Here is a 24932-nt window from a genome sequence, read left to right as displayed (position 1 = left end):
CACGACCCACGGCCACCAGCTCTCGGGATCTCTGTCACAGCCACATACACGGGCTTACGCACCCACCAAACATCACGCGCGCCGACAGTGGGCTTCATCACTCTGCTCTCCTCCCCACTGAGAGCTGGTGTGTGGGGAGAGGACTGGAGCATCATCCAGGTGGGGCTGCACACTGGTGGGGGTGGAGGGGATCCCCATGACCTGTGAAGGGCTTTGAGTGGAGTGTCCAGAAAAGCGCTATATCAGTGTAAGAAATTATGAATTATTATTATTAATTAGTTCCACTCTTGCACAGGGTCAGACACCCACTCATACTCGCGCTCCCTGCCCTCCGAGTGCGCCTGAACGCCTGAACGCCGGGCACCGGGGATCACAGCTCCACAGTGAGGAGGAGGAGGCTTCAGCACGTGTCTGGGCGCAGACTCTTACTCGCACTTCCGCTTGGCTTGTGAGGACAAGGGCTGCCTGTGTTTGGCGCTGCAGACAGAGCTCAGACCTGGACGGCCAAGCCAAGCTGAGACAGCTGGGCTGAGAGAGAGCGATGAGCACAGACGCCCATCTGGTGCTCAAAGCTTTACAGTGTTCTTGGGACTGGCCCCGCTTCTGTGAGGTCTTCTATGCTTTGGACAACATCAAAATCAACTCAGAGCTACAGAAAAAGTCCAGTTTCCTGACCAACTGCTAAATGCGCAAAACGTTTCACCTCTAAAACAAGATCACCGGCCGCTGCAATGTCAGACCCTCTGAGAAACACACACTTCTGAAAGACCCTCAAACCCAGCTCACAGCAATTAATTCACTAATCCGGTTCCAAAAAGCAGGAAAAAACAGATTCAGGTTCATTATCCGGCCTCTTCCATGTCAAACCTTTGTACATCTTTTTGGCAATGACACTGTTTTGTCAAGATCGTTCATGGTCCAGACTGAAATCAGCACACCAGAAGCACACCAGAAGAGTCGGCATGTCACCTCTCATATCTGCCCGGGGGCTTGATCTCCACATTGGCACAAGATCCCTGCTCAGTCATTTCCCGTCACAATACACTCGAGACAACTGTCCCCAGCGAGCCAGCAAGGATGAATCACTTTTCTCCCCCACTTAGCGAGGAAATCGAAACCTTGACCGATTCTGCACAGCGAGTGAAGCCCAAAGCACGCGCGGTCTGTGACATTAGATGACACCCGTGCAGATCTGGACAGAGTTTCTCCCGATCGGCACACCTTCCCATTTCTCCAAGGCCGCGTAACGCCGATCCTCTGCTGTACACATCCTCGGCCTTTCAGACCCCCCGCGAGGCCGGCTCCGCGTGCCCGCCTGAGAGACCCCCGTGCGCCGACTACCGAAGACTGACAGACTGGCTGCCCATCCGGCCAAATTGCTGGCTGACCGATCGAGTGACCCAGCAGCTGACAGACTGCCCGGCTACCGACCGGCAGACCGACTGCTTCCCGACTCACCGCTGGTGAACGGACACGCCGGTCGTCACGGTCACTCCCACCGGCCGACACGACCGGGGAAACAACTGCAGCCCGGGGGCGGAGCGCTCCTTCTCTCGGGAGAATTGCGGAAGATCACCTCTTGCTCACATAGCTCCCCTAAATCCCCTCACGCACACAAATGCATCGGCGCCTCCCAAAACACGAGCACACTTCGGCAGAGGCGATTCTCACACTTCGACCATCCCCGCGTGTGACACACACCCATCCCACCCCCCATCTCGGCCAGAGAAAGAGAGAGGAAGCCAGGGTCCTACCTGGGACGATGGAGACAGTGTCTTTCTCCCAGGACACTACGCTAATGTATTCCTGCACGGCAGAAAGAATGAGGCACTTGAAGACGGCCACGTTTCCCCGCGTGGCCCGCTGGTCGTCCACCCGCACTGTGTAGGGCTCCCTGAAAACTGCAGAGAGAGAAGACACACCTGTCACGCAGGCCGAGCTCCGAGACAGACACACGGCAAGCTGCTGCAGATCCCATCATAGCCCTCATCCATCAGAAAGGGGCCACCGTTACCCGCAGGTCATTTTCCATCTGCACACATACCCCCCCACACCCACACACACTTCATTTCGAAGAATTGTCACTGAGGCGCGAGGCCAAACGAACTCGAGGACACTAGGCTGCGTGTCCATCCATCCATCTTCTAACCCACTTGATCCAGTCCAGGATCACAGGGGAGCTGGAGTCTATCCCAGCAAGCATCAAGGCAGGGTACACCCTGGGTGGGACACCAGTCCCATCGCAGGGCGAACACAGGCACCAGGGCCAGGTTTCCCAGAAGCCCATAAACCTCCCAGTTTGTCTATGGACTGTGGGACAAAACCAGAGCTCCTGGAGGAAACCCACACAAAGGAGGAGAACATGCAAACTCCACACAGACAGCACCCCAGGAATCGATCCCAGGGCCCCAGCTTAGCGTGGCAATAATGCTCACCACTGCACCACTGTGCTGCCCAGGTACATGCCTTGATAAGAACATATATCAAGCACAGCCTCGTGCTCACAAATGTCAGTAGGACTTTAAATATCATCTCTGCTGTGACGTGCGCAGTGGAAATGAATGGAAATTATGTTGAAAGCATCGCTGATAATCTCCCTGCTGCAGAAATGGGGTGATTTTGGATCTCTGGAGACAGGCGTGTTGGGCTTGTTTTGAGATCAGTCTAAATTTCACCACAGGGCACAATTTCACCAGGAGGGCAGGTAAATAGACACCCTTTAGTGGTTTCTGACAGAAGCTGATTTTACAGGGGAAACGACAAACCTCAGCAGTTGGCATCATTAGTAAACACTCTCCCTGGATAAAACTATGAAATGGTTAATCAGACTGATCAGATAAGAAGGAAGATACAGGGTTAAGAAAAAAAACAGAAGCAAGAGAAGACATGTGTATGAATGCAAGGCTAAATGCGTGTACAGACTGCCACCTAACCACTTCAAAAGCCTGGAAATTAATCCTGAGCTAAAAATACTCACAAAATGTGCTTTCATATTATAGTGGGACTTAATTTCATGCCATTTCCTTAATTAAGATACAGTGTTTTTGTCATTAGACAAAACAAGCATGCTTTACTTTATTCAGAAGAAGATGGATGGCATTTGCCCAAAAGTTTGCTACTGTGGTTTGCTGTACACTGCTGTGATGCTGGTGCAGGTCTGAACCAGCGCAAAAGTGAAGGCCTGTGTGTCACAAGGCCGGGGGCTCAGTTATTGGCCTTTGCCACCAGTTTCCGTCTCGCGAACTGCCCTTTCCTGCTCTGAATCAGCTGCTGCTCACTCAGAATGCGGAAACCCTTCGGCAAGAGAATTTCAAAATAGCTGAACAGCAAAGATGAACACATTCAACTTAAAAATAACAAAGTCATCTCATAAATAATTATACAGATGGGAGCTAAGTTTACAAAAGCAAAGGTATTGTTGCCTACGCCTGCATTATTTTCTCTTCAGCAAGTACAAAATACATGATATAGGTGATCATAGTGTGAGCTACACAGACTCACTCACACAGGCATACAGATGAGCACAGAGGGATGAATGATAAACATCACCTTAGTTTCAATAACCAACTCAGGGTCACAGTCTCCCAGAGCTTATCCCAGGAAGCACCGGGCACAAGGCAGGGTGCACACTGGACAGGATGCCAGTTCATCGCAGGGCACACACAGACACAAACACACACTCACACCAGGGCCAGTTCACCCAGAATCCCATTAACCCACCAGACCATGGGAGGAAACCAGAGCACGTGGACAAAACCCATGCGAACACGGGGAGGACATGCAGACTCCACCCAGACAGCACCCCAGGAACTGAACCCAGGGCCCCAGCGCTGCGAGGCAGCAGTGCTCACCACCCTGCCCTGAGTGATCAACAGTACGGCATAAAAAATGACAATATCAGAACTAACAGATAAATAGAACTATCTTATTATACTTTACACACTCTCGTCACTCGTAAGTTAAACGAACGAATATTTCGTACAAAATGGCGGGTGGGAATGTGTCTTACTCCTGTATTTTTTAATTGGTTCTGAACAATGGGACTGACACATCTAATCTCCGCATAACCAGAGTGGCGGACAATAACGCGGCCACCCTGAGCGGATTAAACACACAGCCCGAGAGAGAGCACACAGCGCCCTTTGTACAGATGAGCGGAGAGGCTCTCTCTGGCCCGTGAAGCCGTCACAAACATTACAGGCCTCCTGCGCCTGGCCACAAGAGCAGGCAGAATAGACACACGCGACGCCAACAGAGAAGAGGCGTGATCCCATCTCCGGGATCGTTTTGCCATACTGACTTTACCACTTGAATTCCCGGGAATGAAACGGCTCTAAAGGGAGAGTGTCTGCAAGCTAGCCGACAGGCCCGACGACACCAACGCGATTTTACTCCACACGGGCGCAGAGACGCGGGGCCCACAGACGGCAACCTGACTCAGGAAGGTGTTCTTGGTAATGATGAAGCAGTGCACACACACACAACCAGGCACGAAAGGCAATAATCCAAACTGTGCCGAAAATGGGATTAATCCGGTCATTAATAAAACCCTGTGCCGGGTGGGAAAAGTCACCTTCTTGCACTGGGAGCAAATCTGTAGAAGATAATATTCTCATCGCATAGAAAATCACAGCACCGCAGTCTGTCCCACCTTACCGGAGCGCCACTGTCTGACAGCAGACAGCTCACCACTTCATTCATATGATGTACTAAATTTAAGCGGCAAGAAGGCCTTTTCATAGATTAGCAATTCAAGTTTACACTTTGTCAATATACTACAAAATTACACTAGTGTACTTTTATCACAGCTGTTGCTCCTGTTATAGTTTATGCTTTAGGAAATGTAGCTTTGCAATTATATTTTATGCCTTTGGATGAGAAGCCCTGTAATGCTACTGTATGACCAAAAGTCACTTTTCCTGCCAAACGCTGCGGTCTGAGCATCAAAAGAAATGTATCACTCTGTCCACATTTAATGTATGCTTCAGAGAAATACAGAAAACAGATTTGATTAGATGTTTTCGGCATTATTCTGATAAGTTTACCATGACAGACCCACTACTGACTTTGATTGTTATATTAGTGACAGGTGATTTAACTCATTGAACATCAAGCCTGCTAACACTCAAGTCCGGTAAACTGATACCACCAACGCACAAAGGCATATTTTTCCTTCCTTTTCTTTCTTTCACTGTGCCCCCAGTGGCCTAATGGATAAGGCACTGGCCTCCTAAGCCAGGGATTGTGGGTTCAAGTCCCATCTGGGGTGCTCCTGTCCCCTTTTTGGGCTCTTTGGCTAAGGATCTGCACCTTTGGCTGGAAGGTTGCCGGTTCGAATCCCACTCCATTGGGCCCCTGAACAAGGCCCTTAACCCCAGCTGCTCCAGGGGCGCCGTATATATGGCTGACCCTGCACTCTGACCCCCAGCTTCTCTCCCCGTCTGTGTGTCTCATGGAGAGCAAGACGGGGTCTGCGAAAAAAACAGATTCCTAATAGAATTTTATATGGCCAATAAAGTGATCTTATCAGACTCTTCCACTCTGCAGTAGGACAACACATGTCCTCATTCTGCTCATGTATCAACAGCTTTCTGGCGAGATGAGAATGCAACAGTCAGTCATAGATGATGTAGTCAGCAGACTTGAGCCCCACGGGACACAAGATGAGCTGGGAAAAAGTGTGACATTTTCGGGCTCAGAGACCAGTGACCAGGCACAGGCCTGTCCAGGGCTCAGAGACCAGAGATCAGGCAACTGCTAGTCTAGGCTCTAGGAGAGGAATCTGAGAAGAATTCCACAAGACAGCATCTGAAACCTGGTGCAAAATGTCAAAGAATCGTAGGGCAAGAGCAAGAGCAAATTCAATGTCAGAAACGGCAGATTAATCACTCTTCTTGGAAAGTGCATGTGTCCTGCTGTGTGATGGGGAGGATTCAAACGTGACTAAAACCTCAACACAAGGGACAGACCTATTCCTCTTTATGCACGACAGTATTCACAGCAGGCCAGTTATTAGCACCTGTGCCCAGTCTGAGTGGTAGAATTAACCTGTGATGGGGATACTGACAGACTGCCGACAGAGCCAGTTACATCAGGTAACCTCCCTCATTTCTAACCCCCATATTAGACGACTCTGTCAGTCCAGTAATTACTGTTCAATCCACCCCCCCACCCCCCCTGCAGGGACACACAGACCCCACCTTGCTCTGCAAGTACTGCTAGCACGATTCACACTGTGCAGGCTACTGCTAAAATCAATATACCCGCGCACAGACAGACTCCGGAGAGAACAGATGTTTGTTCAGAGATCACCAGGACACAGACGGGGCCGTTGCTCAGGTCTCATCTAATGACACATCTGGCCTCTGGAGTTCCCTTTACCCGTAACCTTGACTCTCACTTCTGTCTGGCAGGAGCTGGCCTCTGCATCTGCAGAAGCCACTCTCGACTTCATTTATTTGTTAATAGGCGTATTGTTGACCTTGCCTATAAACCCGTCAGCGCGGGAGAGCGCCGAATCCCCTTTTATAAATCATGTCCGTCGCCCTGGTCTCCCATCTGCGTCCTGGCCGAGGCCTGACTGCTTAGCTTCCAGGTTTCTTCGCGGGGGTTAAAATTCGCAGCACTTGACAATTATTCCCGGCTTTCGGCTGTTGTTATTAGCGGTAAGGGTCGCTCTGCCAAATTGATAATTACCTGAGAAAAGAGAAAGGCGACTGTTTATATAGACACTGTACTGGGCCGTGCTCGTACGCGCGGTCATTAGAATGCGGCGGACGCTTGGCTATCGTCTGTCGTTGCTAAGAGACCGACAAAAACACGCTCGGGCTCTCCAGTTTCAACCACAGGCCTGTGTCACTGTAATTTAAATAATTTACACCGGCGAAACCGAATACATTATTCACTTACACGGGCGGAAACTCGACAGCGTTTAAGGTAACGGGCCGCGGTACCGCCCGTATCGGGTTCCTCCCGGGAAAGGGCCGTGTAACGGGCGAGTTCAACTCGCTGCTCCCGGGCCTGGGTGGGTGGGTGGAGGGAGGGGGGGAACTGTGGTATCGGTACCTTGTCAGATTCAATGTTTCACTGTACGTTGGTGGAAAAGGCGCCAAACTCGAGTCTCGAAGCGCGCTGTCTCGCGGCGAGCTCCTCTTCCTTCACTCCCAGAAGCCACTCTGAAAACCCGCGTTTCGTGCCCGAAGTACGCATGCGCCGTGCCCCCCCTCCTCCCCTTCCGACGTACCCACGTCGATGACGTCACCCCCTCCAGGTGTGAGCGACCTCAGGTCAATTAGCGCCCAACTCGGACGTCGCGGTGAACGTGCAGGGTGGGTGGCTTTGAAAAGACCCTTGTTTCTCTGCCCCAGCTGAGCCGCCTCGGAGCTCTTAACTCTGATAAAAGTGATGGAGCCAAGCGCCAAAGGTTTAAGTTACAATATTGAAGCAAGCGATACTAGGACCCCACAAACAAGTCAAATAAGTCGTTCAACATGGTGTAAGACACGTTTGCTGAAAGGAATAAAATAAATAAAGCTCAACAGTAACACGTTACGGTTCATTCTGGAGTTTTTTTTTTTACTCCGTTACTCATGTGTGTTGGCGTGCTCTGTGAAAGGTGATGTCCTTGAGCTGAAAGCCCATCGCAAGCGATGGTTGGTTTGTCCGTGGCTTGCAAGGCGGTCAGTGTGTGCTGACTGTCCTCCCGAAAGAACACACGTCCTCCAACAGGAGCTCAACCCGAGATCGGTCGAGGTCCTGGGAGTCCGATGTCCCCTCCTTCCGCTTCCCGTATAAAAAAAAAAGTTAATGACTCTCCAGCCTAATTCGTTTGGAAAGAGGACTGAAAGCCGACTTCCTAATTGATTTAACTTCATGAGGTGAAAGCACAGAAAAGACGATTTGGGCGTTTTTTTTTTAGTTAAGGCCCCTGCCTGTCCGTCCGCCCCCCCCGACGGGTGAGACCCAGGCCGCCGGCGAGCCCCGGACTTGGCGGTCGGGGGACGGTGCCGGGCGGGAGAGCACGGGTTAACTCCGCCCGAGGGAAGAGAAGGAAGGCTGTAAAGAACGAGAGCGGAAACAAAGGGAGTTGTATTTACTGAGCCAGAATAACAATACAATTATAGGTTATGGTCGAACGACAACCGCCGCTCCGAGTTATTTTGCCTTTGTTTGTCAGCAGTGTCTGCACGACACGCACACAACACGCGCGGCTAATCACAGGCATTAGCGGCGAGGCGCTTATCTCTCCTGTCAGGGGCGCGGCCGAGCCCACCCCCACGGGACACGGAGACGTTAATTGGGAGACGGATACTGCTCCGCAAGGGCCGAGCGTGCTGTGTGAGCGCGCCTTCAACTTGCGTTTGGCCCGCCCGCCCGCGGCGATCGGCGCGGTATTTTGGTCCGCCCCTTCCCCAAGCCCTCACACACACGTCGCCCCGGTGTGGAAGGCCCTCTTTAGGTGCCAGGTCTTTCTGGAACAGTTTGAGGTCCGGATTATTTCCCTGGGCAAAGCCGGCCGGCCAGCGTGTGTACGTGTGTGCTGTTCAGTAGACTGCGGTAACAGCTGTTGACATTGTGGATTGTGCGGGTCACTAATATGAAGGAGGGAGGGAGAGGGGATATGTAAATATTTTATGATGTGCCTTTGGTGTGAATGTCTGTAGATTTTATTTTACTTTTATTTTTTGTTTTGTTTCATGAGAATTTCGTTTTTTTTTTTGCTTCGGCAACACTGATTGTTCCCATCGGTCATGCTAATAAAGCACCTTGAATGGAATTGAGAGAGAGGGGAGGGACAGATCGTTTTTCTGTTAATGACAGAGTGTAAACGGTGAGCAGCACCCCCGTGTCGGGACACACGATCAAGCTCAGCCCCGCGCCTGGCTCAGGTATGCCTGACCACCTGCTGTTTACGCCCATCACCACAGCGACCTGGCAGGGACAGAGCACACCGCCTGTGCGTGTGTCGCCTGTCCGTGACAATGTAGGACCATGTCACCCCCCTCCTGTGATAATCCATTCGTCCATTTTCTGTCCGCTTCATTCTGTACAGGGTCGCAGGGGAGCCGGAGCCTATCCCAGCATGCAACGGGCGCACGGCAGGCTACACCCTGGACAGGACGCCAGTTCATCACAGGGCACAGACACTCATTCCCCAGAAGCCAATTAACCCACCAGCATGTCTTTGGACTGTGGGACGAAACCCACAAGAACAAGGGGAGAACATGCAAACTCCACACAGACCGCACCCCAGGACTTGAACCCAGGGCCCCAGCGCTTGTGAGGCAGGCAATACTCGCCACTGCGCCACCCTGCTGCCTGCTCCTATGATAACAACAAACCCTGACCTCTGTTTTCACAATGATGGCATGAATACCAGGTAACCCGATGGCCTAACCTAGCGCTAAAGCCTGTCTCCTACTGGCACCCACTCTGTCTGAGGCCAGGGTGCTGTGCAGTGCGGCACCCTGGTACTTTCCAGCCCAGAGGTGGGTGTACCTGTGTAAGAGTGTGCCCCTCCCCTGGGCATCGTTCTGCGAAGTGCTGGCGCTGTGTGAGAGACCAGTCCAGCTACAAGCAGGGTGACAGGAACGCTGCAAATCTGGGGCTGGGCGAGAGAGCGGCCGTTCTGGACCGAATCATCATTGCCTGTGCAAGGGCAGAATAGAGTGACTGAGGTCATGCCCCCGCAACAGCGCCCAACACGAAACCATGGGCACAAACACAGCCATGGTAGAGAGCTCAAACTTGTGTATGTGGCAGGGGATGACAGGTGGTCACACCGAAGGTAAGTATTTCTACCTCCTTACTGTACAATGGGACAGTTGTTTTGGGGGCGTGCTCCTTGTGACAGTGCGATAAGGGCATTGTCGCAGTGCTGGGGCCCTGAGGTTAATGCCCGGGGTGATATCTGCATGGAGTTTGCATGTTCCTCTGGGTGCTCTGGTTTCCTCCCACAGTCCAAAGACATGCTGAAGGGTTAATCGGCTTCTAGGCAAATTGGCCCTGGTGTGTGTGGGTGTGTCCGTGTGTCTGTGTGTGTCCTGTGATGGACTGGTGTGCTGTCCAGGGTGTGTGTGTGTGTACTGTGATGGACAGGTGTCCTGTCCAGGGTGTGTGTGTGTGTGTGTGTCCTGTGATGGACTGGTGTGCTGTCCAGGGTGTGTGTGTGTGTGTCCTGTGATGGACAGGTGTCCTGTCCAGGGTGTGTGTGTGTGTCCTGTGATGGACAGGTGTCCTGTCCAGGGTGTGTGTGTGTCCTGTGATGGACAGGTGTCCTGTCCAGGGTGTGTGTGTCCTGTGATGGACTGGTGCCCTGTCCAGGATGTGTGTGTCCTGTGATGGACAGGTGTCCTGTCCAGTGTGTGTGTGTCCTGTGATGGACAGGTGTCCTGTCCAGGGTGTGTGTGTCCTGTGATGGACTGGTGTCCTGTCCAGGATGTGTGTGTCCTGTGATGGACAGGTGTCCTGTCCAGGGTGTGTGTGTGTGTATGCATTTAAAATCTTGCATTTAAAGGTAAATGTCAAACAGAATGATGGTATTTGTTAGTTATTGCCATCTGCTGAATATCCACCGAGTGAATAACCAGAAGAAGGAGGAAACATCTTTTTTCCTCTGCTTTTCACCGTGGAATGAATCCCTGACCGTCAGCAACTCAAGACTCTTTAGCTTGTCTTTACACAAAATAAATGTTCCTTTAGAGGAAGAAACGGTGAAATAGGGAGGATGAGTTAATTAGATCATGCTCATGACATTCAATAGCGGATAAGATCGAGGGAAGACCATATGGTAACCGAAGACTCAAGACAAGACAAGGACTGTTTGTAAATTAAGACTTAAATGAGAATTTACTGTAATTTAAATAATACATACGATGAGACAGCCAAAGCACTTCACAGAGGGAAACTAGTTTCTACTGCTTTATATAGAAAAGCAAAGGGCTATAAGAGAGCCAGGCTCTCCGAAGGATTGGGAGAAAAGAGACTGTTATAAGAGATAATAACAGAAAGTGTGGACAGAGCAGTGGTACTTGCCAAACAAATGTTATTAAGAAGGTGTTCTTAGGCCTCCAATCTTTAAGCTTTCAGACTCCAAAAGCAAATAACAGAATCCCGTATTCTAATATAGGATAGGCAGACCAGCAACCAAATTCTGACAGGGAGACATAGAGTACTTCAGAAATGGTATTAGGAATTGTACAGTGTGCATAATGAATACAGTGTATAGAGTGTGTATATTTTCAAAAAACTAAATTTTATCTAAACAGAATCAAAATAAATGTCTTGCCAATAAATGAAAAAGAAAATTTCTGTTAAAACAGATGGCTATACCAGTGAGGTTCCGAAGGGGTTTGGTTGGGCTTAAGCCAGTGGAGATTGGGTACCTACCTGGATCAATTCAGGCCTTACAGTTTTTCAGAAACAAGGCAAACATTCCAGCAGCCATATCACCCTGCAACTCCCAGCTGGCAGCCCACTGAAGCTAAGCAGGTGTGAGCCTGGTCAGTTCCTGGATGGGAGACCTCCCATATACTGTATATACACAAGTATATGTACTGTTTTCACTGATTTTCACTTTGAGTATAGACAAGCTTCTCTCCCTGTCTGTGTGTCTGCATACTGTGGGTATGCGAAAAGACGATTTCCTAACTCAAGAAATTGTACAGGGCTAATAAAGTGATCTTATCTTATCTTATTAGCACAAGGTAGAAATAAGACAATGAGGACCACTGAAGGAGTTCTTCTGGCTGTAGAATCACCCAAGCTGGCTCTGTATGCAGACAATGTCATTAAATATAGTCTAAATTGAAATGCATTCCTGCCCTTAAGGATATCATCACGGAATGAAGTATTTTCAAGAATCCAAACTATACAAAGGAAAATCAGAAATTATGGTTATCAAAGGACCAATCACTGGAGATTACAAGCAAACTAACAACGAAATCAGGATAAAAATCACTTAGGTACTACAGTACTCACACACTCGGTAGACCCAAGTGCCATGATGAGCCAGAATATCAAAGCGTGACCTTACAGGATACCTCTCTCGCTCTCCGGAAGGGCTACCTGATCAAACATACTTTCAAGAGTATTGTTCCTGTTTCGGGAACTAGCCTGTTCCTGTAAAGTTTAAATCTTGTGACAGACTTCTCAGCTAGGGTCGCGGGGGAAGGAAAAGACCCACAGATGCAAGAAAACGCAAAATATTCAGAAGTCTACAAAGGAAAAGGGAGGTTTTGCTCGCCCAGATTTGCAGAAGTACTATTTTGTCTCTAATATTATGGCTCAGTCTAATAGTGTAGACCATAATGACCTGACTGAGTGATGCCTCTCTGCAAAACCGAACAAGTGAAGGAAAGGATATGTTTCTCACAACAGTGCCCTTTAGGACATAATTTAATGCATTAAGAGAATAATTCCTGGGTTGTTAATGAAATTACCACTGGAAAAGGATCTGTAATTTGGGAAAGAGAGAAAGATTTAGGATCCTGACTTTAGACTTAATCAACTAGATGGATGTTTAATGGGGCAACGAGAGAATTAAGCTCATAGAGTCAGTTTATTGATAAGCATGGTACGTTTTGAGCTTTCAGTCATGGATCTGGTTTTCCTCATTCAGTCCTATACAGATACTTTCAGAAGTTCTCTTAAAGAGAATCTGAGCTAGAGATAACCATGGAAGATACTGGTCCCCTAGTACAGTACATGACACAAGGCCGAGTTAACAGCACAAGAGTATAGATGCGAGACCGAGACTGGCACTTACACAGCAATGAGGAAGGAGAAGATATGGGTCTATGCCGACATAAAACGAACTCACCTTTATAAGTTCCGATCAGCTATTTTAAAATCCCACAGTTATAGGTCAAGTTCAATAGATACCTTAGGAGAATTTGCTGGAAGAATTGTGAGCCAGATCACATGCGAATCTTGTCATGCGAGGTTAGAATAACTTCAGTTGGGCAGGAATACTGAGGACGTCTCTGGTTAACGTCAAGGAAGTCCTACGCACCCTGCTCCTGTGTCAAGTATTGTTGGAAGCGTGGTCTCAAGCAGAGGTATTCTTGTTTAGAACTGAAAACAAATCACTAGAAACTGGTTGAGACCAGCTAGATCAAGTGTTCAAACGTGGGAGGTATCAATGAATGAGCTTAAATATCCATCCGTCCTTTCCTGGAGGGTGAACACACTAGTGGGTGACGCAGGGAGAACATGCAAACTCCACACGGACAGCATCCCCCAGGAATTGAACTCAAGGCCCCAGCACTGCGAGGCGACAACGCCCACCACGGCGCCACCCCGTTGCCCACAGGAAATCGAAAGGGACTGTGGGAGGAAACCACGACAATGGTGATCCACCAAACGGGATCCATGACATCGCTCAGGTCAGGGATGGCACGAGGACACAGATTGCGCGCTAGTGCACCGGTGATCGGGGTGGCGCGTGAAGGGCGAGCGCCTCGCCGCGGCACGACCGGCGGCGGCCCTCCCACCTGCTTTGACGTGGATGCTGGGGCTGCGGATCTTGCCCGCGCTGTTCTCGGCGGTGCAGAAGTAGTCGTTGTCGTGGATGAAGCTGTTGAAGGCGGAGGGCAGGAAGGGGTACAGCTGCAGCGTGCCGTTGGCGTGCACGTGGCGGATGTGCGGCACATCGTAGATGTCGTCGCCCGTGGCCAGGTACCAGCGCAGGGCCGCGGCCGGAGACCCCCCGGCCGGGCAGGGGAGCGACACCCCCACCGAGTTGGAGAAGGTCACCTGCTGGAGGGTGGCGTTCACAAAGTACAGCCGGGTCCCCGCATCCTCACTGCGCACTGCAAGGGAAACCCCAGCGGGGACAGGCCGTTAGCATCGCACCCACGGCACGGGCAGGAGCACTATCGTCACTATGATGCACCGCAGCCATGCTTTCGATCAGAGGGGAGCTACGCTGTTTTGTTATATTCTGGGGGTGAGAACGAATCAGCTCCGATGAGTGCATTTCCAACCACGATGAAAGCAAAAGGTCCGCAGTCATGTGCAAAACCTCCAGTTTACATCTCAAATTTGACAAACTTTTCCCAGGTCCGCGCAGCACCGCATTGCTGCCATTGTCTGCGATTCAGAACGAGGCGACCAGACTTCTGGTGACGTGAAGCGGCCTCACTATTACGCTGTAAACAAGCAGCCTGGTGAATCCCTCTCTTTCAATCCACTAGAAATATTGCTCTCGATTTCGAAACGGTTTTGCTGACAAATACCGCTTGCTTATTATCTCTGCACGCAGATCACGTTTGTGGTGAAACGTCTGCTGCACAGCCTGTACGGATTCGCTCGTCCATCCCAGTACATCAGTCGGCACGGGGACTAGTGAGCAGGAAGGGCCGCCTCACGTCACTTACAGCACTTTCACCAATTTCACGATTCTGTGCTGGATTCAGAATTTGGAAACTGTTCCTCTACTGTCAATGAATTTATTCTGTGCCGAGATTTAAGAGCCGGTCTGAACAATTGGGACTGCAGTTCCCCTTCAAAGGAAAAGGTCAGATTTATTCCCCGCTGAAAGGAGAGACTCAATGTTTGGGCTGGGGAGCCTTCTTCAGGTGTGGCTTCACGGCCGGCACGTTGAGTCTCTTTCCTTTGCAGCAGAGAATAAACCTGTCCCCGTTCCTCTGTAGCCCATGCATGCTGACGCAGCCACCTACTCCAGCTTCTCCATGCATCAGATTAGATTAGATTCACTTTATTGTCCACTAAAAGTGGACTAAAAACATACAAGGACAACACCTCAGACATAAAAAGCATACATTCCCAGATAACATCAAACGAATCATACTGCAAATACCTGGCACAAACCAATAAAAGATCATTAACAGCTGGCATTCAGGACTTTTATGGACTATGGGATTAAAGGACCCTTTCACACACTTTTCTAACAGCTCTGCCTTCTACATTTAGGTGTCAAATCAGTTCTTTTGTTTTAGGCACGCCCCTTTCCAAACGACTTGGCGGACACCAGTTTCAAAACACACTCATCAATCGCAAGAACGCAGAGCTCGGCGACATCACCCCAGTGACCCCTCGCAATGCAGAACTCGGTAACCGTGTGACATCCTCTCTGAAATCTAAACTAACTCGAAAAATACCGGGCTGTCAACCTAGCCTGGAGTGAGCACGTTTCCATGCAATGAACAGTAGTAATTCTGCTCTGTTTTGTAAATTGAATGTGCAGGCTTTTTTCACTCTTAGGAACTGAGCTCTCATAAGGCACTGCCTTTTCTTGCATCTTCCGGGAAGCATTTGCTCTTTTTTTACATTTGAACTTTTTTTTTAATTAGTCTCGTGTGCATGCACTTAGTACGGGACAGTCACCTAATGTTTATGTGTTGGGTAATGACTGTAGCACTATAGGGGGACACTCTGATGAAGGGATTAGTATTGTTGCCCTGCAGTGCTGGAGCCCTAGATTCGGTTCCTGGGGTGCTGTCTGTGTGGAGTTTATAGTTAATATATAGTAAGTAATATAGTTACAGTAGTTGGAGTAAGAGGATTAGGGCTAGTAATAGCAGTTATAGTAAGACAACACAAAATAACAAGCATTATTCAATGCAAATTAATATTAATGCTGTTAATGGCACTATCAAATAGCATCAGCTGTAACAGTAGAAATAATAGCATTGGCATAAAGTGCACAAAAACACTGCCTTACAACAGGTATTGATATTATTAGATCTTGTGATGAAAGTAGTAGCAGAAATGCCCACAAGAGCATCGTCAGTGAAGATGAATAATACTCATAGTCATCAATCCTAGTGTAAAAACTGCTACAACGAGGTTAGAGACTTTCTCTTGTCTTCAAGACTTCTTTAAGTAGCCACACTTTCCCCATTTATGTGTGACGGTAGTGTCTGCAGCCTTGCTGTCTCTCAGGCACCTCCCAGCGCCTCCACAGACATCTGGGAATCCCCCTACGCCGAAAGGCCAGCCTCCCATCCGGGGAGCATGCAGCACTATGGCGATTTCCTGGGGACTGACCTCATCGTACTGGGCTGCAGGCACCCATGAGCCCCGACATGAGTCCACATATTTGTGTATTTCACAGATGCTATTGGACTACTCTGAAAATCAATAACCACACATTCCAAATGATAACAATGAGAAGCAATCCCTTCCCTACCGGTATTCACCTCCCGAAGCAAAATATCAGAAGATTTAACGTCGCCGGACATCATCGAATGATTCATGTTTTTCCTTTCCCCCAGTTCTCTAAGCACTCTGGATGATCTAAGAGGTCAGTGGACTTGTGGATTCTCAGTATTTTGTTACTGGTATGTATAAAGAGGAACTAGCGCTTGTCTGGGGCTCCTGACTCTGCCATTCAGCAGCTGGGGGTTCCTAAAGACAGGACACGAGCCCAGAGAGGGTTGGCACTGCCGGTGAAGACGGTCAGCATGCTGGCTCCCTGTCTGCCCTTGAGAAGATTAGGCACCGAAACGAGGCCGTCTATCGGACTAGCAGGAATCACCTTCGGAAGAAATGGAGCACATTTAAACAAGGAGTGGGCTGGTTATTGCCTCCTCCACACAATGTCTCCCTTTCGAGTTCCACGACGCCCAGAAAAAATCTGTCAAAGTCTCAGGAATAAAAAACAAACCCAACGCTGGCCTGGTTTAAAAACCGAAAGAATGGAGATTAGGGATTGAGCCTTGCTGGGTTATAGGAAGAGCTTTTTGCCAATAGAAAATGGAGGTTATGTTATGTGATTGGAATTTGTATGACAGACGCAGAGATCTAAATCCATATAAGCTCCTTTAACATTTAACATAGAGTCTTTCTGCCTTAATACTGCGTTTCATAAAAGTGTCTCCAAATCGCGGTCAGATTAAATGCGGGCAGGGAGAGGAGGAGGGGGGAGCAGGTCATCCCATCACTGCCCCAGAGACTCGGCTCGCAGTCGGGGGCGCCGGCCTCTTTTTCAAAGCAGGTTCCGGTCCCCGTCTCGCGGAGAGCCTGGGGGCGACTCAAGGTGTGCCGGAGACACCGCCGTCCTGAGTGCTCCGGGGTGTCCAGGTGGCTGGACGCTCTCGCTCCAACTGTGCGTCCTGCTGGCCCCCGGGGACGTACGGGGGTCAGTTTTGTACGGACGCGCACAAAACTGACCCTCCGCCCCCCCCCCTCGGCGCTCAGAGGCCGGCGGAAAACTCAGTGAAGATAGGTGGCGAGCAGAAGCCCTGGCCTAGTTGCTATCAGGAATCAAGTCTGCTCTTTGCTGTGACAGCGAATCGTCCCCCGATAAGACCCAGAGCTGCCTGTCTCTCTTGAACCAGACCTCTCATTAATCTCCCCTTTGTCTGCGCTTCAAGAGTGCTGTGTGGCCGAGCTTCTGCTTAACACAAACTGACCCAGCTGCTTGAGCGCTGTAGACGTCCGATGTCTCCTGGGGCGCTGCAGGCCCGCTACAGTGTGCGCTGGGGTTGTGCTGTGTCATTCTGTTTACTTCCTCTGCACCTAAGGCTCTGACTTCCACTGTTCCACCGTGCAGCGCAGGTAGAACTGTCATTCGGGTGGGTGGCGCGGGCTTTCCAGAGGGGCTGTCTGGGTGGAGTTTGCATGTTCTCCCCGTGTTCTCATGAGTTTCCTCCAGGTGCTCCAGTTTCCTCCCACAATCCAAAGGTGTGCTGGTGGGTTAATTAGACTCTGGGAAAACTGGCCCTGGTGTGAGTGTGTGTGTCCTGTGTCCATTTTCTAACTCTCTCATCCAGGACAGGGTCACCGGAAGGATCGGAGCCCATCCCAGCAAGCACCAGGCACAAGGCAGGGTACACCCTGGACAGGACACCAGTCCATCACAAGGCACACACCCTGGACAAGACACCAGTCCATCACAGGGCAGACATACACCCTGGACAGGGCGCCAGTCCATCACAGGACACACACAGACAGACACACCCTGGACAGGGCACCAGTCCATCACAGGACAAACACATGCACACACACACCCTGGACATGACGCCAGTCCATCACAGGACACACACAGACACACACACTCTGGACAGGACACCAGTCCATCACAGGACACACACAGACACACACACTCACACCAGGGCCAGTTTTCCCAGAAGCCAATTAGCCCACCAGCTTGTCTTTGGACTGTGAGAGGAAACCCACACTGACCTGGGAAGAACACGCAGACTCCACCCAGACTCCCCACCACGCCACTGTGCTGCCCACTAACGATAGTTCATTTTAAGATCATAACTCGAAACCTACTGTCTCAACACCAATGGAAGAGGAGATTCAGAACCTCCAGCAGAGCATCTTAAAGCAAGAAGCGGCTCTATCTTTAATAGTTGCCCGCGTTGAAACCTCCTTTGTGATGCCTGTCTCCCGTCTGTGCATGCCCATTAGATAAAACCGATGTGTTCAGCAAACACACAGCCAATACGCACAATGGCACCTGAAAGGCTCACTGCGCAGGGAACTCCTCTGTCTGACAGCAGCCCTCGACCTGTATCTGAAATCTTTGCTTCAGAGGAACCTGGCCACTGTCAGATTGATTGGAGAGTGGAAATGAAATGATTTTTCGGGTAGTGTTTCCTACCAGAGGGACAGAAAGGCCTTGATTGAGGCGATTGCAGGTGAAACCCTGCGAGGATCGTTACCGATTAATCAGCACTGAAAGGAAAATGAGCCCAGCACATCCACCGCACCAGACAGGCAAGGAGGTTTGCTCATCCCAAAGATTACAGGTTTAACCTTTTTCTACGCACTTGTTTGTTTTACTGGAATCTTGATGGTATAATTGGAGTAACATGAGAAAGAACACCGAGCAATCAATGTGCTACTCTCTACTCTCTCTTTCACGCAGGTCTACAAAGGCCAACAGATTGCGGGAGAGTGCACATTTACACTAGGCACACAGGTGGTGAAGGTGGGGCAGTGGGTAGCATTGCCACCTCGCAGTGCTGTGGCCCCAGGTTTGATTCCTACGGTAGCTTGTTCCACACTTCCACAACTCTTTGTGTAAAGAGGTGCCTCTTGTTTTGCTGTGCAGTTCCTACTTGTGTCCTATGGTTGTGTCCTCTGGAAGCTTGTTCCCTACTCCCACAATCCTTTGTGTGGAGTTTGCATGCTCTCCCCCAATTCCAAGAGGGTTTCCAGCAGCAACCTTAGCTTTCCCAGGAGTCTCCCATCCAGGTGCTGGCCAGGCTCACACTGCTGAGCTGCGGAGTGTTATAGCTGCTGGCTCTCTTTGTCTTTAGCAGATCTAACCAGTAGTTGTACTGGAGAATACTGGTCTCCCCTCCTCCCTGCTGTGGGTCACTGGCACACTTCCACAATCCATAAAGCTCCCATAACAAAGATTGCTATATCCATAATCTCCCAGCAGGAGTGGCTTTCTCCTCATCCCAGTCTTATCCTGGATCACGAGCCCACAGGCAGAGCGAGGGGGGGACTAGAAGGCTTTTCTGAGGCCTGTCCAATGCCCACAAGGCAGCCTTGGTCTACCAGTGTGCCACCAACACACTGATCGGAAGTGCATAGTGTGTGTGTGTGCATGACTGTCTTTGTGAGTGCATGACTGTGTGTGCATGACTGTGTTTGTGAGTGCATGACTGTGTGTGTGCGCATGATTGTGTGTGTGCATGACTGTGTGTGTGTGTGTGCATGACTGTGCTTGTGTGTGTGTGTGACTCTGCTTGTGTGTGCAGATTTGCACCCATTGGAAGAATTCTACACTTTGTAGAAATAAAGTTTATTTTGTTCACAAAAACATGTTTGTATGTGACCGTAGGAGGAAACCAGAGCACCTGGAGAAAAGCCACGTGAACACAGAACATACAGACTCCACACACACAGCGCCCCAGGAATCGGGCCCTGAACCCCAGCACCCTGAGGCAGCAGTGCTCACCACTGAGCCACCAGGCAGCCGCTTGCTGAATATGCATCATGAAATAACAAGGAACTAAAGTTTTACAGCCAGGAAACAAACAGAACAGAGAACATTTTCATGGCGTTAATATGGATACTGCAGGAAGAGCCCTAGATTATACACAGCCAAAAACTAACACCTTGTTATTGTGATCAGCTCCTCCCCTCAGCTTCTACCCAGCAGTCCATCAGTTAAGCAGAATGTGCAGGAAATATACTGTCATTTTGTGGCGCTGTGTTGTGTGTCCAAGTGAATCTCGTGGCGCGGTCTTTGTGTGCGCGTGGAAATGCAGATTGTGCGTCTGCGACTCTCCGCCACGGAATCTTTTCTTCACTAGCTTCTCTAGAAGTTTTCTCCTGACGTTTCACTCGAGATCGACTGTCGGCAAATCTAACCAAGGAAGTGTGTGTGTCTGTGTGTGCCCTGAGATGGACTGGCGTCCCATCCAGGGTGTATCCTGCCTTGTGCCCGTTGCATGCTGGGATAGGCTCCAGCTCTCCCGCAACTGTGAAGTGGAGAAAGTGATGAGAACAGGGATGGATGGAGAAATGGAATCCTTGCCCGTTGGTAGCCTTACTGTGGCATGGCCTGTGTGTGTTGATGTTGCGCATTCTCAACCCGCGATCGTCTGGTCCACAATCCCAAAGCTCTCTGCGACGCTCCTTGCGTGAACATCCAGTACACGAACGCTGATTGTGAAAATCCCTGCGCGGTTATGCATGGCTGTGCAGACATGCCATTCCGTTTTTTCCGCGAGGAAATGTTTGGATCTGTACAAGGGCAGGCTTGTAACAGCACTGCGCTGTTCCGGATTTAAGTGCAGCTGAAAACAAGGTTACTTACTCATTTATGAAGTGTAATAAAAGAGCCTGATGTTTGTTCAGCTATGTCAATTTGTCAGTGATTCCTGAGCTACGTTCATTGCACACTTGTTTGTCCCAGCAACTGGGAGCTCAGATATTATAGCTTATTTGCTCACTTAAGATACTGGGTATTCTGCTACTTCGAACTATTAACACTGACAAATATGTTTCCCAAGGCATAAGATCACCCAGTGAGAAAATGTTTTTTGGAGTGATCCATGTTGTGCACGCAATGGATCTGAGAAAATAAAAGATAAAGGAGCTCACCTCTCAGTGTGTGCTACACTACACAGGGCTGAAATATGCACTGGAGCGCTGAATTGTCATTTGAAAACCCTCTGCACAGCACAGCTGACTGGTCCCTGTCACAGCCTTCCCTAACGTTATCAATGTCCCGAGCAGTGACGTCGCCCAGGAGGAACGTGTGTAGGAGTGCTTGTGGAGCAGTCCTGCCTCAGAAACTGTGGGTCAACCCCCTTAGCTCCGTGCCGACCCCCCGCAACAGAGAAAGGGGCGACCCCAGGGGCAGAGGGGGAGGAGTGGGGTTACCCAGGCAGGAGGGAGGCCCAGAGAGGTGCTTCCGGTTCGGCAGGAAGTGACATCACTTCCTGCAGCTTCCGAGCCCGAGTGGCGGGGGTGGTGAGGGAGGCCCCGGTGGCCTCAGTCGCCCCTCCGAGGGCTCCCTTGGGTTCACGAGATCTGCTCGCTCCGCCTGCCAAACGGCAAGTCAGTCCGCTGGCAGACCGAATCCGAAATCCCGCGCGACGGTGTAACGGAGGAGTTCCTGGTAACCGCCCACCTCCGCTGCTGGGCAAGGCCGGAAGACCTCAAGCCCAGCTCCTGGAGCCGCGGCCGGGTCTAAGGGAACCAGCCTCGGGTCCCGGTGGCTCCAAACGACACCCCCGCCAAGATCAACAGTATTTCGGGGGGGGGGGGGGGCAGAGAAGGCACCCCCAGAGAGGTTCCGTGCGCCGAAGCCGAATTAAAAAGGGATTTGGACGCCTGTGCTCCGCTAATGAAAAGCATAATGAAATAACCCAATTTCCCTTTGTTCTAAAAACAGCCGGCAGTGTGGTAAAGCCCTGTAAGTCCTTCGGCGCGCTCTGCGTCTTCTGCATATGCCACACACAAAAAAGAAGCCCCTGTAATGCCGGTTATGCATCACAATTCAAATGCATGTTGCTGTGGTTTATTCTCCCCCTGCAGCCTGGGCGGGAATTTATGCGTGTGCGCGGCTACAGCGAGCCTCCTCGCAGCTCCGGGAGCAGACATTTGCACATTCCATTCGGCATGAAGTGGATTATGAATATGTATGCTCTCGTGCATTGACTATGCATGGCTAGTGTGCATAATGCGGTTGTCTTTTGCCTCTCATCTTGACACACTGCTTCCTACTGGAGAGCAAATCAAGAAATACAAATCAAGAATGCAGCAGTTCTCCGTTCTGGGGGCGTTCCTGCGCTTCGGAAGGGGATCGGACACTGTTTCTTGCCAGTCCCGACCCTGGGCCCTAGTGTCTATCCCAGTCGAACCCTTGGTTCCTTAATCGAGCCGGTAATTAATTTGACTTCCTGCTTTAGTCTATTTCATTCATTTCCAGGCGTGGGATGGTCAGAGACTTCCAAGTTGTCCACGAAAATCCCCGGCGAAAACCTTTTTCCCGGCCCTGAACGGAGAAGAATGCACCCCAGCGAGACGTCCTCAGCACGGGCGGTGAAACGCAAACCAGAGGACGCAAGCGCCGGGCTGCGTGGAGAAGGGCATTCAGCGCCGAGAACAGGGGACACCTCTTTACGCCGAGGGTGGCGGGAGTAGGGACCAAGCCCCCCTGCCGCGGCGCTGAAGCTTCTTTAAAGAAACGGCCGGATCAGGTCCTCGGATCAGCGAGGTCGTTGGGCAACCCGCCGGGTCAGGAGACCCCAAGTGTTTCCTGCTGTTGGTGGTCTCCAGTTCTACCCACGCTGACCTCAAACGCAAGAGTGAGAACGCTTGAAGGCCACGGGCTGGTAGAGACGAATCCCAGGCCTGTTCCTTTGACCCGACTCCCAGATCAGCAGGGCGGTGGGCTGACGCTGTTGGAGGATGGAGATACAGGGGCGCTTCAGCCCGTGACATTGTCCCAGAGCCGTGCTGACAGTCCGCCCTGCCCTTGCCAGGTGTGCGTAGGCCCGGGGCACTTTCACTCCGAATTGTGCAGAGAGGTGAACACCACTTGAAAGACGTCAATCGACATGATGCACTTTAAACTCTTCGAACGCTGAACCACCATCACTTCTATCCTTCTGGTGTCTAGAACAGCCGCTAGACAGCGTGTGATCAGTGATTTGGAGTCAATCGCCAGCCTGTTGTTTCAGCTCGTTTTTCATTCCTCACCAGTGTCTCCCTCCTCCGGAGGCACTGGACCTCTCTCGGGGGTTAACGGGGTGCAAGTCCAACTGGATCGAAAGATTTAACAGGTGACGTTTCGATCTGCACGCTTGGGGATCGCCTGCTCCCTCACACTGTCCTCCCCGGCTCTCTCTGGGCTTCTGCTCTGCTCACCTGCTACCCCTCAGGCAGGGGAGTCCGCAGGCCCATGGGCCGCACCACATTACAGCTACCAGGGTGCCAGGATTGCGTTTATCCACCCAAACACTTCCTAACTCCGTTCTCCCATTCAGGATCGCGGGGGAGCCGGTGCCTATCCCAGCAAGCAACGGGCACAAGGCAGGATACACCCTGGGCAGGACGCCAGTCCATCACAGGGCCACACATAGACACAGACACACGCACTCACACCAGCATGTCTTTGGACTGTGGTTGGGGGGTGGGGGGATACGTGAGATGTTGCAGAAAACCCACATGAGCACAGGGAGAACATGCAAACTCCACACAGACAGCACCCCAGGAATTGCACCCAGAGCCCCAGCCAGCACTACAAGGACCACACTACCTACAATTCTGGAGTATAGCCCACCACATACACGGCTTTTCTTGCAACTAAATGACACCAGCGTTTCCACCTATCTGCCCCTAGATGATGTGTTTTTGCTCTGTCTGTATAGTTTCTTCAGAGTGGAGTCTGGGATGCTCAACAGAGTCCCAACAGATGCTTGAACCAGTGTGTGCTTCAGGGGATGGACCAGTACAGGGGAGGTGTGTGTGTGTGCGAGTCTGGCGGAGAAGATTCAGAGAGCAGGCTTTCTAATCAGAGAAGCAGTTTGCCATTCCAGTGGTTTTTCCCCCTTCATTTTCTGCAATGTCAGGGAAAACTCCGCTATTTCAGGATTCACTGGGGACCCCCTTTCTTTCCCCCGCATCAGAGGAGGGAATTTTTGAGCTGAGCGGAATATCAAATTTCTGGATTAGCATTTGCATTAGGGCTGGATCTCTGACACCTCCTGTCTCTCTCCCTGCCGCGCCAGGTGACAACAACAAAACCGAGAGGAGAGGTCCCCTGCCCTCCTCCGACTCCTCTTCCTCCATTTCTCCACCTTGCCCTCTCTCCTCTTCATCATTCCACTCCATTTTCCTCTATCTCTCCCCCCCTGTGTCTCGGGCAGATTTGTGACCTGGCCTCTCTTTGTCTCCGAGAGCCTCTCTTTCCCCTTCGCTTTCTTATTACTACTTCATTTTATGATGCTTCTTTTAGCTAAACCGATTGACATCGGCACCACTTCCTACGGCTGTGCCGCACCAGCGGATATGAACCCGCAACCCCCCACCCCACCCCGTCGCCAGTCCACAGCCCTGATCAAAACTCCATACCGCCTCTCACCCAGTACCTCCCCGTCTCGGAGACACGATTTGCTCAATAACTGGGGAAGACTCCTTATGTCTTTCTTCAAGAATGGCTGCAGTTTCTAGTCCTGTGATCTCAATGGCTATCGACCAGTCGCGGAGTCTTAGAAGCGCAACTCAGCTGAGTCCATGAACTTTTGGACGCTACACACTGCATATTATTATTAGAAGGGTTACAAACTATAGAGGAAGCTGATTGGATCCCCTTGCTTGCTGTTAGTAGCTAAACAGCACCAAATGACAGGGATATAACTAGCTACTTTAGTGAGAGCATGGTGTAGGGCATTTTATTTTTAAATGGAAATTGAGTTTTAAAATGTTTATATTTTCACAAATGCCACTGTCTTTGTCATGGGGGATTAAACAGAGCCACATAAGAC

At 50.6% G+C, this 24932-nt stretch overlaps 1 protein-coding gene and 1 non-coding gene across 4 annotated transcripts in view; one reads left to right on the top strand and one right to left on the bottom strand.

The window, feature by feature from the left end:
* Positions 1 to 24932, bottom strand: part of dscaml1 (Down syndrome cell adhesion molecule like 1) — a 153145-nt gene that overhangs the window by 121746 nt on the left and 6467 nt on the right. For all 3 annotated transcript variants that reach the window (XM_069182418.1, XM_069182419.1, XM_069182420.1), the window contains exons 2-3: positions 13494 to 13811; positions 1755 to 1901 (exon numbers count right to left, since the gene is read on the bottom strand). In XM_069182418.1, coding sequence (XP_069038519.1) covers positions 1755 to 1901; positions 13494 to 13811 — 465 coding nt within the window. The remainder of the gene's footprint in view (positions 1 to 1754; positions 1902 to 13493; positions 13812 to 24932) is intronic.
* trnar-ccu (transfer RNA arginine (anticodon CCU)) lies at positions 5196 to 5269 on the top strand. Its single transcript has one exon. It is a non-coding gene; the product is annotated as a tRNA-Arg (tRNA).

Source organism: Lepisosteus oculatus, chromosome 23 (assembly GCF_040954835.1).
Source record: "Lepisosteus oculatus isolate fLepOcu1 chromosome 23, fLepOcu1.hap2, whole genome shotgun sequence".
NCBI classification, from domain to species: Eukaryota; Metazoa; Chordata; class Actinopteri; order Semionotiformes; family Lepisosteidae; genus Lepisosteus; species Lepisosteus oculatus.
Note: the sequence above shows the minus strand (reverse complement) of the source record. Positions and strands in the feature narration are given on the sequence as shown.